This window comes from Oryzias melastigma, linkage group LG2 (genome assembly GCF_002922805.2).
Source record: "Oryzias melastigma strain HK-1 linkage group LG2, ASM292280v2, whole genome shotgun sequence".
Classification (NCBI taxonomy): Eukaryota; Metazoa; Chordata; class Actinopteri; order Beloniformes; family Adrianichthyidae; genus Oryzias; species Oryzias melastigma.
Window position 1 is genome coordinate 15,412,405 of NC_050513.1, and position 18,530 is coordinate 15,430,934.

An 18,530-nucleotide genomic window follows, 5' to 3' on the forward strand; every position below is an offset into this window, starting at 1 on the left:
GCCGGGTCCTTCGGAGGCTTGTGCCGCCTGATGTGGAGCGGTAAACTTTGGAGCTGAACTTTTGAGTCGGAAACAACGGTTTTCTTGTGGGAGCTGAAGCACGCAGAGTTTTCCCCGGCTGTGTCACAAGGTTGACCATGATGACTTTCTTCATATCCTCATTTTTCCAACTTTTTAACTCGCTGATGAGGGTGGTAACGTTTTAAAAACAAGTCAGATTGTCTGTTTTTGAGCTGAAAATGGATTATTAGATTTTTAGTCCTTTGGGGAAATAGAAGGAGTCAAAAGTATTTAGTGAGCCCCTAATTGTGAAAGTTCTTCCACTTAAAATGATGAGAGAGGCCTGTAAATTTTTATTAGGTATACCTCAAATATCAGAGACAAAATTAGGGATAAAATATCCAGAAAATCACATTTTCTGAATTTTAAGTATTAAGTATTTAATCAATCACAAAAGTTCAACTCAGTACTTTGTTATAAACCTTTTGTTGGCAATGACAGCAGTCAAACGTTTTCTGTAAGTCTTGACAAACTGTTGCTGGTATTTTGGTCCATTCCTCCATACAGATCTCCTCTAGAGCAGTGATGTTTTGGGGCTGTTGCTAGGCAACACAGACTTTCAACTCCCTCTTAGGTTTTTCTATGGGGTTGAGATCTGAAGACTGGCTAGGACACTCCAGGACCTTGAAATACTTCTTGAAGCCACTCCCTCTGTGCTTCGGATCATTGTCATACTGAAAGAAAGTTTCATCTTCAACGCCCTGGCTGATTGGATTAGGTTTTCACCCTAAATCTGATCATACATGGACACTTTCATGAGGAGAACTCCACACAGGAGGGTCCGAGCTGGGATTCGAACCAGGACCTACCTCAATGTGAGGCTAGGGGGCTAACCACTACACCACTGTGAAGTCCTTTGGATGAAAGTGTCAACAAAATGCAGAATTCTGGAGTGTTGGAGAGATCAGTTTTCTACTTTTATGAAGAGGTCAAAAGTTGAAGAAAATCTGACAATTTTGTTTTCTGCTAATTAAATATTTTAACAAAAACAGAAATCGCAATTTAGAAAATAAAATATAATTTTTTTGAATAATTTATTAAACCATAATTAATGTGGGAAATGTTTACCTTAACAAATATATGACTGATTATTGATAATTACAGACATTTATTTATTCATTTTTTTGGTTGTTTATTTTACAGGAAGTCACTCCAGAGATTCACAACAGAAGGAAAAGTTCATCATTCATCTAACAGGTATGAACAACGCAGAACGTTAAGGAAATACTCAAAAAAAGGAGATTTTCTGCTTTAATCGTGAGTTGGTGGAACGTTGTAACGCTGCAGGCCTCAAGTCATTACACTCTGACAGTAAGTCAGCAGACATTTGTCGTTTCCTAATTTGCACTTTACAGATGTTTTCAAGTCATCAAAAAAAAAAAATTGCTGACTTGATAATGATATAGTGAATTTTGCTAGAGAAAATGTATTTGATTTATGACTTTCCCCTCAAGCACAGCTTAGTAGTTCCTGTTTTAGCATTCAAAGTTTCGATAGATTCAAGTTTTAATTATGATTACGCCATTTTTAGCCAAAATCCAAAAACATAGTTTCTGCAGAGCGGAATTAAATTAAATTGAAAAAATACTTTAAACTAAATTTTCTTTATATATGTGCTCAACCATTAGTAAAATGCCGCAATAATATGTTAAAAGTAACAATCTAACACGTGAGGAACTGAAAGCTACAATGTGTCCAAAAGTTGTGGTTAAATGCAGGTGATGACGCTTTTGTTTGGGTGATTCATAGATGTCTGGCCCACCGGAGAAAATAGTGACTTTGTTCTTCCTTTTGCCCTCAGGTCCTCTATACTTCGACCCAAAGTGCCGGAAACAATTTTATAGACTTTACAACAACACCAGGGAATGCACAGTACCAGCTTGTGAGTACTAATTATTTAAGTGGTTTTTCAAGTTTAATTCTGAGAAAATGCCAAAAAAATATATATATAGTGTAAAATGAAACTTTTTTAGCACAGTTTCCGTAGTGATTTGACATTTTCCACTAGTAAATTAGTCAAAAGTATGAAAAATTAATAACTATCGATCAATGTAAATATTTTAATAATCAAAATTTTAAGATTGTAATAAAAACATGAAAATACTTAAAAATATCAGACATAAAATACACAAAATATGTGAAAAGATCCTATCAGTTTTTTGCCAAATAGTGCAGATTCTGAATTACTGTATTTTCCGCCCTATAAGTTGCGCTTAAAAGGCTTAATTTTTTTCAAAGAGCGACAGTGCGGCTTATAATCAGAACTGCATATAATTCTGGTTGTACTCAATGATGTCGAAAAAGTTTTGAGATAATATCAGAAAATATCAGCCTGTTTTTTACGGACTGCAAAGAAGGTAGGGAATTACAGCTAATACGCTAATGAGGCTAACGTGTAGCGGTGTTTGACTGTGATTTTTTTTTTTTTATGGAAGTAACAAGTTTGGGAACTAGCACAGTCACAGTGACATTTGTTGTAGCAGAATGAATTTTTTAAATTTATGTATTGCAAACAAGGTAGGGAATTACAGCTGTTGTGAATATGCTAACGAGGCTAACATGTAGCGGTGTTTGACTGATTTTTTTCAATGTAAGTAACAAGTTTGGGAACTAGCACAGTCACAGTAACATTTGTTGTAGCAGAATGAAGTTTTTTTATTTATGTGTTGTAAACAAGGTTGAAAGTTACAGGTATTGTGCATATGCTAACTCGGCTAACGTGTAGCGGTGTTGAAGTTTTTGTTATTTGTTACTAACAAGGTTGGGAGTTACAAGTAAACACACAAAAGTGGCTAACATGTAGCAGTGTCAGATAGCGTTTTTTTAATGTGTTACTAACAACATTGGGAGCTAGCGTAACAGTAATGCTTGTTTTAGCGGTATCACCCTGTTTTTTACATGTTTCAAAACAGGTTGGGAGTTATTGTTAGCATGCTAATGTGGCTAATGGGTAGCGGTGTTAGACTGTTTTTTATTTAAGCGTCACTTAAAAGGTAGTGTAGTCACAGTAACATTTTTTCATGCGGTATCAGTTTGTTTTATACGTGTTGCAAACAAGGTTGAGAGTTATTGTTAATATGCTAACATGGCTAACGTATAGCAGCGTTAGACTGCTTTTTATTTACTTATCATGTTTGGACATTAGCATAGTCACAGCAACATTTGTTTCAGCGGTAAAGTTGTTCTTTTTTTTTACGTGTTGCAAACAAGATTGGAAGTTGTTGTTAATATGCTAACCTTGCTAACGTCTAGCAGTGTTGAAATGTTTTTTATTTATGTGCCACTAAAAAGGTTGGAAGTTAGCGTAGTCACAGTAACACGTTTTAGTTGAATACGTCCTTTTTTTCCATGTTTCAAACAAGGTTGGGAGGTATTGCTAATATGCTAACATGGCTAACGTGTAGCAGTGTTAGACTGTTTTCTATTTACTTGTCACTAACAAGGTTGAACGTTAGCATAGCCACAATACCATTTGTTTTAATGGCATCCGTTGTTTTTTTACGTTCAAACAAGGTAGGTAGTTATAGATCTTATGAACATGCTAATGCGGCTAACGTGTAGCTGTGTTTGACTACTTATTTATGTGTTACTAACAATTTTTGGAGTTAGCGTAGTTACAGTCACACGTTTGTCGTAGCGGTATGAGTTTTTTTTTTGTGTGTTGCAAACAAGGTTTGGAGTTATAGGTATTGTGAATAGGCTAACTCAGCTAGCGTGTAGCGGTTTCGGACTTTGTTTTTTGTTATGTGTAGCAAAGTTGGAAATCAATATTGCCACAGTAACATTTGTTTTAGAGGTAACCGTCATTTTTTCCCACGTGTTGCAAAAAAAGTAGGCAGTTACAGGTATTGTGAATATGCTAACATAGCTAACACGTCCAACGTGGCTAATATGTAGCATGCTACTAACAAGTTCTATGGCTATTGTAAAAGCAATTAAAGAAAGTTTAACTGACGGATGGATTTATATCTGACTCTTGTCACGCCTTAAATATGAAATAAGTTCAAAAATAGACCATTCATTGACGGAGCGCCCTATAGTGCAGAAAATACTGTAGTATTTTTCAAGTTTGATCCTCTGGGGCCTCCTCCTTTCATCGCCCTGCCTGAACACACCTGATTCAGCTCCACTTCCGCAGAGACCCGATAATGACAGTCATTACACGTCAGGTGTGTTGGAGCAGGTAAACATGCAGGACGGTGGACCCTGACGACAAAGAAACTCTTCTCTAAACGGAACCCTGGATCAACCAAATTAAACTGAACTCGTTAAATATCCTAATTGACATTAGGTTAAATGTAATTACTCGCTGCCGGACCGACTCCTCTCACTGTACTGCTGAGCCTCGCCACCGCAGAGTTGGAGATCCACGGCAGGATAAGGCATGTTTTAGCACATAACTGCAATGCCAAACACAGTTATCAATGTAATCGTGTCGGGACAGCAGCACCTCTTATGATTTTAAATCATGCATGTGGTTTAGTGTTTGTGTTGGAGACTCTAGAAGTGTGCACAAAAATGTGTGTACATCTTTCTATCTGGAGATTAGGATCCAGTGATTAAGGACATTCAACGCTCTCTGCACGATGTAATTCTTTTTAAAGTCATTCTTATCATCTCTTACTTTAAAAAGCATTATCAATTTAAGAGGTTGCATGACTCAAAACATTTGATATTTACTTTTTGGATGCACTATAGATCTGAAAAAAATAAATGCAATTATCGAAATGTTGATTTTAAGCATGATACCAAGATGAGTTAGCAGTAAAATCTCATTTATATTAAAAAAGAATCACGTTTACTGTATTATTATTATTAAACGTCTGAATGCATTTTTTGGTTGCTACAAAAACTTCAGAACAACAGAGATAGACCATTCAAAAGGTGAGTTTTTAGCCAAAATCACAGATTATCTGTTTATTTTTGATAAAAAAAATTGAATAACTTCATTTAAGACGGTTTCCTCTGTTGTGCTTAAATCACTTAGAATATAAATCAATGGTTAAGAACCCAAACAATTTGCGTTTTTGCATGAAAATTAAGAAAAACTGATCATTTTTAGTCAAGTAGTACTCAAAATCTTGAGCATAACTCAAGATCCCGTAACCTGATAGGAGTCTACAGCCTCGTTTCCTCTGAGTGGTTTGTGTTCACGATCCATGCGTGGTGTAGACCGCTAGCCTATCATTGTGTCATTTTAGTGTTACAACTAGAAAAGTAACAGCAATGGAGGTCATCCAGCAGCTCGTCTTTTTCTTGATTTACTTTTTCTACAGGATTTTAATGTTGTTTGAAAGAACATTGCTAAGAAGAATACCGCCGTAAAGAGGAAAATGGAATCGCTAGCTTAGCGATTTCTATGGTATTATAAGATATTTCTATGGACCTATAACTAATGGGAGCCCTCAAGAGGTACAGGTCGGTACTGTTTAATGGGTCCATTTCACAGTGGAAAGGGTCAAAGTACCCGATCAAATCGGACCGTGCACCCTGGATCTCGGTTCATCACACACAGAGACAGCCATGCGTTCAATCCCAATGGACAATTTGTAGACACCAAAGAGAAAGACAGAACCCTCTAGAACAGGGGTTTCAGACTCCAGACTTCAGGGGTCGTCCTCCAGCTGGTTTTCCAGAAATCCTGTCTTATCTGCTGATGATTACCTGGATCAGGTGTGTTTGGCCAATAAGGAGCCTCAGTGGCAGGTTGGTTGGAAAACATGTAGGTCTGTAGAGTTTAACACCCCTACTCTAGAAGGTTAAGCTTCTTGATGTAATACTGTGTTCTCACCGTATGAGATTTGAGCATCAAATTTGCATTTGCTGTCTCTCTTTTGATATGCATCCAATTTTCTGCTTGACACTTGTCCAAAAATTGGCTCATGAAGCTGCTGCATGTGGGAGGAGCTACAATTAAAGGTTTTTAGTCTTACAGCTACAAGGAAGCATTGACTGTATGTGTATCTCACGTACAGTCAATGCTTGGAAGACACAGATAATGCTGAAAGATTAGGTTTATTTATTTTAAGAGCTCTACAAATGATGTCTGGGTTCATGACATCATTCAGAGACTCTCCCAGTAAGATGACCTTCACAGTCTATTGTAGAGGCTCAGTCTGAATGGTGGCGCTTTCAGCGGTACTTCTGTTTCTCTATGATCCTGCCTTAGTCAGAGAAGGAAAAGACTAAAAATAAGAATAAAATTAGAGAAAATGTTATTATTGTCTCAGTACAAAAGAGAAACATATCAAAACCAACATAGAGGAGAACCGTCAGCTTCTCCTCCATGTTGGTTTTGGACTCCACCTGCTAGATACATCATCAACATGTCAAGAGCCAAAGCTGAGTCCCTGATTGGTTGATGCGATATGTCTTCTTTGCCAAAGTTCACGTAATTGAACTCTAGAAACATTTGTCTGAACCCCGTTTGACACTTGAAACCCACTGCAAGACTTCTCAACATATCTGTACATTGACTTACCATTGATATTAGAGGCCTCTGCCACACAAGTCGCTTATGGAATTTAGCTTCTATAGTAAAGATGTTTACTTGTGCAGCACCTTTCTATTTTTTTTCTACCAACACACTTTAGAGTCATGGTCCCATTCATTCACCCTGATGGTGACTCCAGTGCCAAACATTAGCACCAACCTGTAATTACCAGGAGCAAGTGGCGCTCAGTGTCTTCCGCAAGGACACTTAGACACATAGGCGGACAACGTTCAAATCATAGGTCAACCGCTCGACCACTGTACCACAACCACCCCAGCTTAAAACATTGACCTACACGCCAGTGCAGGGTAACCATGTGGGCATTGTAAATTGAAACACTGGCTTCTAAGAAAATGTAAATTATTTAATCTTGAGGTAGAAACACTAATATGAAACTGGTCATTTCAGACCATACAAGCCTGAACTGAATCAACCCGTGACACCCAATGGAAACTGAAACAGTCTAAGGTCTAGTTATAGGTATTCATTGCACTTTTACACTCTGCTGGTTTGTTTGAAAACTTTAATTTACTTTTTTTTAATTAGGGTCAATATGGAATCTGGCCGTGATGGTTGGTGTCCCAGGAATGCGTCATACCAACAATACGGTTGTTCTGACATGTTGGCAGGTTAAACAGCTGACATCACCACGTTTGGCCTTTTTGTGGTTCTGGTGTTCTTTTGGACCGTCACACTTCTCTTGTCTTTGCGAGTTTTAGGAAAAAAAGTCAGCAAAAAAACACGAGGCGGTCCATGCAAGTGTTGCAAAAACCGAAATGCCAAAAGCGGAGAAAGTGCGCAATCATTCCTGTGTGTTAGGGATGTGCGTTATGAAGGCAGCTGCATTTTTTACTGTCAAATGGGAAAGTTACAGGATACGCTCAATCTTGTCCGCCGATTGTTTACATAAATCTGACGGATTATTGGCTGATGTCTGTCAGACAAAAGAGTGGAAATAGTTTATTTTGGTTCAGTTTTCTTAGCTTTACCACAGGGTGTTGCTGTCATTGTGGGTTTACAGAAAAGACTTAATGTACCGTGTTAACAATGAATAAAGCAGTGAAGCCGTGGCATATACATTGGTGACGCCTAATAACACAACAAAAGGATTTTTGGTTGTTTAATTTAGTGGAGGAGATGGCATGCCCTTGTCGCCTTGTTCTTTAGCTTGATGGTTTCTGCAAATACACAACTTTAAGGGTTAGCCGCGCTTAAGCTGCTCGCAGTGTGTAGCACGAAACGAGATCGTCCTAAAAACCTCTAAACTCAAGTTTTTCTTTCTCTTTTACACGTGAATGTAAAAGGTTTTCCAGTGTCGCTTTCACTCCTGCACCACCTCTTTACCCTTATGCAACAAGCATCCCTTATAAGTGGAATTTTTGCTTTGTTGCCAAACTTTTTTTTTTTTTGCAACTTAACCTTTTCACACTGGAGCTTTAACTCCAGGTTTGATGTTCTTGGAATTATCGTTACTCTTCAACTGTTTAAGCAATTAATGAAATTCCAACGACTTCTGAAGCGAAGAAAAGCGACGATGTGCAACACTTGGAGAATACTAGTATAGCGCTTTTCTACCTTACTTGACGGCCCAAAGCGCTTTACAACCCATTCATCCATGCACAATATAACCTACATAAGCTATAACCACCAGGAGCAATGTGCGATTCTATGTCTACCATATATATATATGTATATTATTTCATTGAACAAAGCGAGGTGTTGATGTCACTTATAGAAAATGCCTAACCCCTATCCCTTGCGAAATCAGGCCGAAGCCGTCACTGTGGCTTCCTGATACTTGATTTTGAAACCCGTCGACAGTGATTGGTCCGAGTCGGTCATGTTTTTAGAGGAACTACTGTCGCCAATCAGGCTTGTTTGAAGGCCACACCCCTTCCACTGGAAGATGCTCAGGAGAAGCTATCAATCAAATGTTTGAGGTAGGACTTGCGGGCACCACATGCTTATATTGAGACATCTGATTGATCAGTTTATAATTTCAATAATTTGCGATTAAGAAAAATATATTATGAAAAAAATGTGGGAGTAGTAAGAAGATGTTAAGGCGAATGTATCAGAGCAAGAATGGTTATTCTGACGAATAAAATAACTGGCTATTTCTCAATGGAAGTCTATGGGACTTTGACTTCTTGGAACCAACCGGTACTTCCTATTTGGAACACGAGAGGGGTTGAGATTATATGATCAATGATTTTACCCAAGGATACTGGGGGGGGGGGGGTGATTTGTGGAAGCTTTACTAAAATTCTACACAAGTAATGCAAGACCTGAGTAAGGCCCCAAGATGAACTTTAATTTGGTCAAATCATAGATGGCGACTTGGAATTGAGACTTGGACTTAAGTTGCATTTTAGAGTCGCAGACAGGCACTTGAGATATTTGCTCAAGACTTGACTCTAGCTTTGAGATGACTTATACCTCCAGGAAATCCCACTCATTTCAGTTGTTCCAATGGAAAAAAACTATCTATGATTGTATCCCGACCAGTTATTGTGAAGTACATGACACTTGATTTGAGTAAATGTCAGAAGATTTGACTTGAGTTTTTCGCCAGACATTATCTTAACCTTACAACAAGGGATTACTGTGTATCTGTATTGCATTTTTATGAGTCTCTTGTTATTGTCTGCTACCACCAGAGGATTAGCTCCGGTTTTTATGTTCTTTGAATCAACGTAGCTCTTTGACTGTCTACGTAATCAATGTAAATCCAATGGATTATAAAGATACGTACATCTTTGATGATATGTCTAAGAGTTACAATAGTTTAAAGAGTATTTCACTTTTTTACTCTTATGTTTTAACATGCATTAAGAGAGATGTATATCAGAAAATCCAGCTTTTTATTTTTTTATATAATTTTTTCAAAATAAAACATTGTTCAGACTAGAAATAAAATGGAAATAATGTGAGTCATGCATTCGTTCTGTGTGGTTTGGTACCAACTGACCCTTGGACCAAAGGCGGTCCGTGGCCCAGAGGAGAGGATCTTAAGAAAATGAAATCTTCTGTAAAAAAAAAAAAAAAATCTATCAATCCTTAGAAAGCAGATCAAAGAATTGGAGCTTCGAGGAACTTAATCAGGTTGTAGATGTAAAAATGATGTGTAACTTAACAAAAAAACAAGACTTTTTTCAGCTACTTAGATACTGTCTGTATTTTATTTTCATTTTAGGAAAAGTAGCGGAAGTTTTACAGATGAAGGCTAACACTTGTGATACTTTTCAGTGTATTTCAGATTGAAATTGATCTATTTTTTAAAATTAAGTGTTCTATTTAAAATTACTAAAATGTATTTTGTTACTTGTCATTATCATAAAGAAAAATGTAATTTCTCTCTAAGCAACAAAATGTAAAGATGTCATTTTTATACTTACTTTCTACTTTTATATATACACATATACATAAATATACTGTATATACAGTATATATAGATATACACACTGTATATCTATATATATATATATATATATATATATATATATACTTATATATACATATATATACTAAATGTATAGTATAGTATATATATAATTTCACACGACATATGACAAATGATCCTACTTTGATCACGTTGAACAGTATACAGTACGCTCAGGACCAAGAATTTAGGGAACTTACTCCCTGTCTTTAGACCTCGTCCATCCTGGTCCTCGTGATCCTGCTGCTGGAGGTCTTATCTGACTTTTATAAACATTTCAGACCCTCTTTTTTTCAGACATAAACGCTCTTTGTTTCTGCTCCCCTGCAGATTATAAAAGATGTGCTCAACTGCTGATTCAACTGGCGAAGAACCCTCGCTGCGCAGAGAAGAGATCCTGAGACGGTGAGATGGAGTGTGATCGCTGAAGCTAGCAGAGGAAATACATTGTTCCGCTACAGGTTACTCAAGGACGAGTTAGCTTCATATGCACGGAGGTCAAAGTTCAGGCACGGAAAAAAAATAAAACAAAATACTTCCCCTGGAAACATAGGAATATTTCTCTCGTTCATTCCACTGGCCTTAGGCGGAAATAGTCTGATGATAAGTGAAACATTTTTTTAAAAGGTGAAAAAAGGAGCTTGTTCTTCTAGCGTTGTCACCAACATTCCAGACCAGACTCTGAATTACATTTTTATCCAGAACATCTCAGGTTGCACAGCAGAGCTGCTGGCGAGCAGCTGTTTCAGTGCAGACCACAAGACCGCAGAGGAAGAACATCAACATCTCCAACACAAAGCCACCTTTGTCCAAATTTGAAGCAACACCTGAGGGAACATGTACTGGAGCTCCACCACACAATGACCCCAACAGCGACTGAAGAGGTTACAAGGTGAAGAGAGCACAAATAACATTCGGCGGTGCCCTAAATAAATCAACGTTCAAGTTCACACTTCATAAGCCAGTATTTTGTGTCACTTTTTGATGGTTTGGGCATCCCCAACTCATCGTTTTTTTGACATGATGGCTGTTCCCAATCAAATCAGGGTCCCTACGAGCTAAGAACCGGTACCGATCCGAGGGGCACTTGGTACCGGGCCACAGACAAGGAAAAAATGCATATGCTAATCACGGGTCCTCGACCCTCCGGACGCAGACCGGTTCCCTAACCTGGTACTGGTTCTGCGTTTGTTACCGCGTCCAGAGTGTTTGGGATTTGGGATTTAATGCCAAAAAACCTGAAACGTCAAAAGGGGCAGAACCACAAATCCATATAAATGGTAAATGGTGTATACTTGTATAGTGTGTTACTTTCTTCCTCGAACGCCCAAAGTGCTTTACAGTCACAGTCCTGTTCACACATTCACACACACTTTCAAGCCCTGATGCCAAATACTGGCACGAACCTTACACCATAGACAATGTGGGGTTCAGTGTCTAGCCCAAGGACATTTCGACATATGGGCGTGCAAGGCGGTAAAGGAACCTGCAATATTTTGAGTTGAGGCTGACCGCCCTACCACTGCGCCATGGAGAAGTTGGGAGTGAGAATTTGTAGGCACAACCCATTCGTGCAGCATTTATGTGCGATCAGTGAGAGGTCAGTACTCGCACCATACTAATGACTAGAGTATGGCGGAAGGGTACCATATAACCGCTACACCCATAGATCATAAGTGTGTGTAACTTACATTATCCTTACAAATACTTCAGAATACACTTACCACACACATGACAATCATACGTTCCAGTTTCATACCATCCATGAGCCTCAAGAGAACTCCAAGACACATTTGCGCTCCCATTACGATGCAGCTGCTTCCCCTCCATGACCGTCAACGGACCCGGACAACCCAAAAACCCACAGTACCCAGACAGGTCAACCTCCGTACTGCTGCGTGTGACTCTCACGTCACTGTTCAACCCGACTCAGATTCAGAGCAGATAAGCTGAAACATTTAGATTCACATCCTTGAGGACTAGGACCACTGTGTTAACCCTAGTGCTATTCTAGGTATGTTGACGTTGGGGGTGAGGTCATCTGGACCCCACAATGATTCCATGATTTTTGATTTTCACTGGTATCTGTGGCAGACATGAAATCCTATTCATTTTCATCTACATTTGTCATGGGACGGATAACACGACGATGTAAGGCTGGGGTCATCTGGACCCATAAGATAGCAGATGGGTTAAAAAATAGCTGCAGCCTACTAAGTGAGATTCACACAATATACACATTTTACATAAATTTTAAGTAAAATCCTAAAAATGAAACTGTAAAGTATATGCTTAAATCAAACATCTGGACTATAACATCTGCAGAACCTGCATGACTTCTGCAAGTAAACCTGAAGAACTCATCAGGCTGAATATCGACAGCTTTATTCAAACCTGCAGACCACTTCTGACGCTAAAACCTAATAATTTAGGGTCTATGGAATCATGGTTGTCCCTACAGACAGAATGAAGAGGTTTGGCTATTCATGAAGTTAATTATTCTCCATGTTCTCTCTGAAGGTGCCTATGATTCCTTCATATATTTATGATACTGCCCCCAAGTGGCAGCAACACTTAGCAACATGTGATGCACAGCATATGTCTTTGTGTGACCTTTTCAAGACCAAGGCTATGTCTAAATTCCCTGTGTGCTGAAGATGAAAACTTTGATGATTTTTTTAAATGTTTTTTTTTCATATATTCAAACACATTGTGATCTATAATTGCCAAACTAGTGAACATCAATGCCTGCACGTCTTTGGCTGAGACTTCTGGAAAATGTATAGGGATTCTAGATTCTAGAATAGTAGATTCGAACAGCCCTACAAAATGACGAACGGCCTATATTGGAAGGAATTCGGACACAACCCAAGACTTGTTTATGTGTTCTCCTGACAAGTTTTCTTTCTCTGTTGTCTTACAGACTTTGGACTAAAGAAGCTGCTTTGACAACATGTTGGAAATGTACGCATTGATGTCCAGCAACTCTAACAAATTTGGGAGGAGTCTTCACTTTTTGTCTGACTGATGCAGGAACTGTTCACTTTTTGGGTAAATCAGTTCACTGGATTGTATTTTTGACTCACCTGCACTCTTGAAGAATCCTCCACTTCCTGATCTCGTCTTGACCGCTCAGTTGATCTTCTGCTGGACGCTAGGAAAATCCAGAGTGGTGGAAAGCTGTTCTTAACCGTTTCTGCAGCAACTTTCTGTTTTGGGATTTTGTGGACTGCAGCTCCACAACAATACTTCAAATGTTGTTTTCAATGTTTTTTTCCGGATTTCCTTCACAGAAGAAATCAGCCTTAACCAATTGTGTCAACGACTGTTAAATGGGACATGATACACCACAGTGGCCTATAAAGACTTTCCAGTATATTTATATTGTTGAAGCTGCCGTACCGTGTGCAATATGTACATACTGAGAGAAAATAAAGATACTGACTTGTTACAAATGTTTGCAAAACTGTGGCTTTTGGTTCATTTCTGATCAGTCACAAACCTGGACTTGTTTTTGTCTGGATTCACAAAAACGCTTTAGGTTGAAGCTTTTTTTTATGCTCCTGTCAGTAAAGCTTTGACTGGATGGTGGTTTCATCCCTTTTATTAGTTTCCCTTGATTGGCATCAAAAGAATTCCTTTAGGTTTAATCAGCGTAGGTGGTGTTGGGTGAGGCGCGCTGAGTGACAAATATTTTTGCAACATAATTATATTTCAATTATATTTCAATGCTGCTGTATTGTTTACGCTGACAGAATTACCGCATTAGCGAGAATGCTGAGTCCAGCGTGTGCTGCCACATTCGTTCAAGCTGGAGTTTTTGCAGGCTGAGTGCAGTTACAGAGGAGGAAGTGAGAATTTGATTCAAATTAATTTTCAATAATTTATATACATTTATTTGCATTTCAATGAGAGTAAGTTTTTGAAGACAGCCATTTTAACTAATCACCTTTATAAAAGTCACCTGTACTCAGAATTAGTCAATCTGTCAGACTCCAAACTCTCCAACCTGGGAAAGACAAAAGACCTTCCAGCAAATTTAAAGGAAAAGATTGTAGACCTGTACAAGACCGGATTGGACTACAAAACCAACATAAAGAAGCTTGAAGCTAAGATGACAAATGTTGGTGCGATTGTTCCCACATACAAGACGATGATCATTAATCTACCAATAGGTCTGGGGCTCTAAACCAGATCTGACCCGGTGGGGTTACAATGATCATGAGAACAACTTGTAGGACTCTCAAAGTAGCCCGGCATATTTGCAGACCCGCCTGAAGTTTGCAAATGAACATCTTAATGGTCTTTATGAGACCAAACTGGACCTATTTGGCATCAACTCAACCCATTGTGTTTGAAGAAAGGGAAAGACCCCAAGAACACCACCCCCACTGTCAAGCATGGAGGTGGAAACATTATACTTTGGGGCTGTTTTCTGCACAGGGACACTTCACCATGTAGATAGGAGGATGGATGGAGCAATGTACCATCAAATCCTGAATGATAACCTCCTTCCCTCCACCAGGAAGCTTAAAATGGGTCGTAGATGGGTCTTCCAAACAGCCAAAGCAACCAAGGAATGGCTTAAGAAGAAGCGAATCAAGGTCAAGGAATGGCACTGCCAGTCTACAAACATCTTTTGCAAAGAAGAGTGGACCAAACTTCCTCCAGATATGTGCAGGTACCTGGTCATCAACTACAAGAAACATCTGACTTTTGTGTTTGCGAACAAAGATTTTGTCACAAGTCCTTTTGTCACCAGCAAAACATAATAACACACACTATTTGAACTACCGTAACTCTTTGACCATTTATGCAAATTACATAATTCCAATGAATTCTGATTTGTTGAAAAGCATCTTTGCACAAAGTCGCTTTTCTCCCCGACAGAATCAGGTGATTTACATCAATTGTAAAAGCACTTCACTACTGTAAAATGTTGCATATCAGTGTAAAGCTGCTTTTCTCCGCTTCAGTATTTGCTGGAATTAGGTTGATTGCATAAACAATTGAAGAGTCACGGTAAACAAAATAATGTAAGCACTGGAGGTTAAGCTCTAGTGTTGAAAGATAAAGGTCCTTTCAGACTTCTGCCTTATGAATTCTAAAAAGTATTTTAGAAATCTAGCAGTTAAAGGGAATAAAGAGAAAGATAGAACACTGCATCATCTGCATATAGAAATATACTGGTTTTTATAGTGCAATTTAAACAAAAATTATTTTTAGAATAGTGGATTTATAATGCATAATTTTAAAACAAAATTAGAGTTAGTTGAAGACAATATTTTTTGTTGCTTTGGGTCTAAGAAGTTGTGATTCAAGACATCAAAAGAAGCAGTTTAATTAAGTCATGAGAAAACTGAAAGTGCATGAACTATGTGTGTGACATTTAAACGTGACGTCACTAATGACTTTAATTGTTTGTCTGTTACTAAGTATAGTAAAGTGACATTCTATGAGGAGATTCCTGTTAAATATTTGTGAGCTTGAAAGGTCGTTTTGGTTTTCCACCAACCTGCTTGAGATAGAGTAGAGCACTTCAAGTGATAAAAATGGTTGGAGGTTTCCAAGACTATATATTTTATTTTTGGTAAACAATTTGTCATATGGGTTTTCAATAATTTGCTTGTATGATGAACGGCTTTCTTTTGTTATAATGGGAAAAGAAAATACAAAACAACGGGAGACGTATTGAAACTTAACCCTTGTTGAGACCATGTGGGTGGATTGCAGAGACAATGGTCTCCAGGTGTTCTCCATCTCCAAAAAACTCGTTTAATATAAACTCTTGAATTCTGTTTCTGCTTTGACATAAAGGAACACAGGCCAATGTCCTACGATGGGAAATCGTGTCTCGACACCCTCTAGTCTACTGTGTGACTTAATTTCTTGGGAAAACCAAACTTCACCCAATTTTGGGGTATTGGTTTGTTGCTTCAAGGCAACCCTGTGCACCAAGGGTAGTATCATCAATATTATTGTATTTTACAAAACAACAAACTTGAAGTAACAAACATTTCATGGAACATGAAAACAATAAAATATGTCCAAAACTTGTATTTATACATTTCTCAAGGGTTTATTCAACATCTTAAGTTTAGTGTTCTCCTTTGAAAAGAAGAAAAAGGACAAATATATTAGAGAGAAATAATCGCCATTGAACCAGTATTCATGCACATACACACTCTATTACTGTTCCACCTGATACCTCGCTGAACCCTGAGCTCATAAGTGTTCCTCAACCCTGATTCATGAATCCGTACCTCCACTTCCTGGCTGTCATTTTCAGAAACTTTGCTGCATGCCCTCACTTTCTGAGGGACGGTCTCTTGGTCTCCCCAGCAAACCTTTGACAAGGTTTACCTTTGGGCTGAATTAGTAGGCCCCAGGTGGGTTTGTCCGCGGGTACCATGGTGGTGTCATCTGTGTTTGCCCTCACTTGAGTTAGGTAGGGACCCAGACCACTGTGTACCTATCTAAGCCAGTGACTGTTTATGGTCCAAAGTCAAAGTACAAAAATCCTCATCTCAGATTATATTAGCCTATGTCATTACGTAAAATGTTGAAGTCCATACTTAAAAAAGTATACATTTTTTACATGTCAGTTTTAAAAGGCTGCATGGTGGTGTAGTGTTTATTGGTCTTGGCTCATACCAAGAAGGTTCAAATCCAGGCTGGGATCTTTCTGTGTGGAGTTTAAATGTTCTACTGGAGTATGGGTGGGTTTTTTTCAGGTGCTTTGGTTTCTTCGAGAAAAACATGGTTCATAGTTTTTTTATAATGACTCTAAATCACTCCTTGGTGAAAATATGAGCATTTGATGCAACAGACTAGCAATCTGTTCAGAGTTTACCCCGCCTTAACAGTAGACGGGATAAGCTCCAGCAACCCAGTGACTTCTAAAGGATTGAAAAAATTGATATATGGATTACTTTTGTGATCTTGCTTAGAATACATTGCATCACTGCATACTTATGGTCAATTTAAAAGTTATTTTATAGCTTTAATGGTCGCTTCTACAAGATTCATAGTCTTTACTGCAAATGTATTCTTTCTTATTATTTCTTGATGCTGCAGTTCTGAGATCATTCCAAATCTTTTTTTTTTCCTGTGTTTAGTTTCGTTACCTTTCAACAGCTGAAGTTCCCTTGCCTATAGGGCTTTTCTTTGCATGCAGGATCTCCAAAAGCGTGCACACAAGAGATCTCGCCTTGCCTTGGGGGGTGAGGTGCTGCAGGGAGGCGGCGGGATGGATGAGCCGTTTGCCTCTGACAGGGCGAACCGCATAGCTGCTGTGTTGACTTTGGCTGCCGCACAATTTCGAAGAATATTTCCTCTCGTGTCAGAGCATTTACCTTCCTCGTGCTCCTCAAACACACGCACATTTCCACCTGTGGTTACCAAACTCTCTGCATTTTGCTGTTTTGTGTAGCAGGGTTTGTCCCAACAGTCGTCAAAAAGGTGACACGGGTTTTTGGCTGCTTAAAGGTAATCAGCGTCGTCGTAAAGTAATAATGCATTGCTGGACATGTCAGCCGCATGCTGCACTTCCTTTAAGCTAAGTGATTTGTCTGTCAGTGTTGTTGGTTCAAGGGGCCTCAGTGATTTTTATGTAACTACAAAAAGTGTAGTGGTTTGAGTGCACGTGCGTGTGCGTGTCTGCTTTGGCAGTCCGACAGCTCTGCTGCACTTTTGGCAGCAGCTCACCTTTGTCTTGTCACAGCTTTCTGCTGAGGTCACAGCCGGTTCTCCTGTGCTTTTGCATGCAGTCTGTGTGAGAAAGACGATCAAATATTGACTTTTTGTAGGAAATTTCTCCTTTTTTCTTCTGGAGGAATATTTACTCTGATCTACAGGGGGCGCCATGTGTTCATTAATGTCTTTTGAGGGGCCAAGACTTTCACAGAGGAACAGTTAAAGACCCACATCTGTGGATCTGTGGCGAATGCATTTCTGTTGGCATTAAGGATCCACTCCAATGAAATGGGTGTTTTTAACCCTTTATGGGGTCCAGATGACCCGACCCTTACATTGATGTGTGATCTCTCCCATGACAAAGGTGGACAAGATCTCATGTCTGCCACAGACACCACTGAAGATAAAAAATCCTTGAAAAAAAAAAGTTCAGCTTGCTGTCTTGCACTTTTAATGTAAACATGCCTAGGATAGTGCAAGGTTACCATGTCCTTTGGCATTTTTCTAATGATTGAAAATAAAGCATAAAATTGGATTTCTGGTTATTTCTTTCTCTTTTTGTAAAATAAAACAGCATTTAATTATGTTTTAAAAGTGCATGTTTGCACAAATGACTTCCTTCATAGCTCTGCCGGACAACATGGTTCTCCCCTAAAGAAGCTCAGCTTTGGACAATGGTCAAACTTCAGCTGGGGGACCTTCCTTTGCCTACGAGTGGCCAGGTTAGACTCCTGACCCTGAAAGGGATAAAACGGGTTTAGAAAATGGATGGGTTAAAATTCAGCAGGAATTTGCAGCCCAGTGTCAGAACTCAGCAAGGTTTAGGGCTACGATCTACTC

General features: G+C 38.8%; 1 protein-coding gene across 4 annotated transcripts in view; it reads left to right on the forward strand.

Moving 5' to 3' along the window:
- LOC112156834 (ALK and LTK ligand 2) overlaps positions 1-13,444 on the forward strand; it is a 34,230-nt gene extending 20,786 nt beyond the window's left edge. For 2 of the 4 annotated variants that reach the window (XR_002921043.2, XM_024289223.2), the window contains 4 exons: positions 1,204-1,257; positions 1,862-1,942; positions 10,326-10,400; positions 12,919-13,444. Coding sequence is in view for 2 of the 4 variants with exons in the window: in XM_024289223.2 (XP_024144991.1) it covers positions 1,204-1,257; positions 1,862-1,942; positions 10,326-10,396 (206 nt within the window). In the remaining 2 variants the exon portion in view is untranslated. Of the gene's footprint in view, positions 1-1,203; positions 1,258-1,861; positions 1,943-10,325; positions 10,524-10,697; positions 10,888-12,918 lie in introns of those variants that run through there. The other 2 variants (XR_004948956.1, XM_036215066.1) reach the window with 2 other exon arrangements.
- Positions 13,445-18,530: the final 5,086 nt, after the last annotated feature.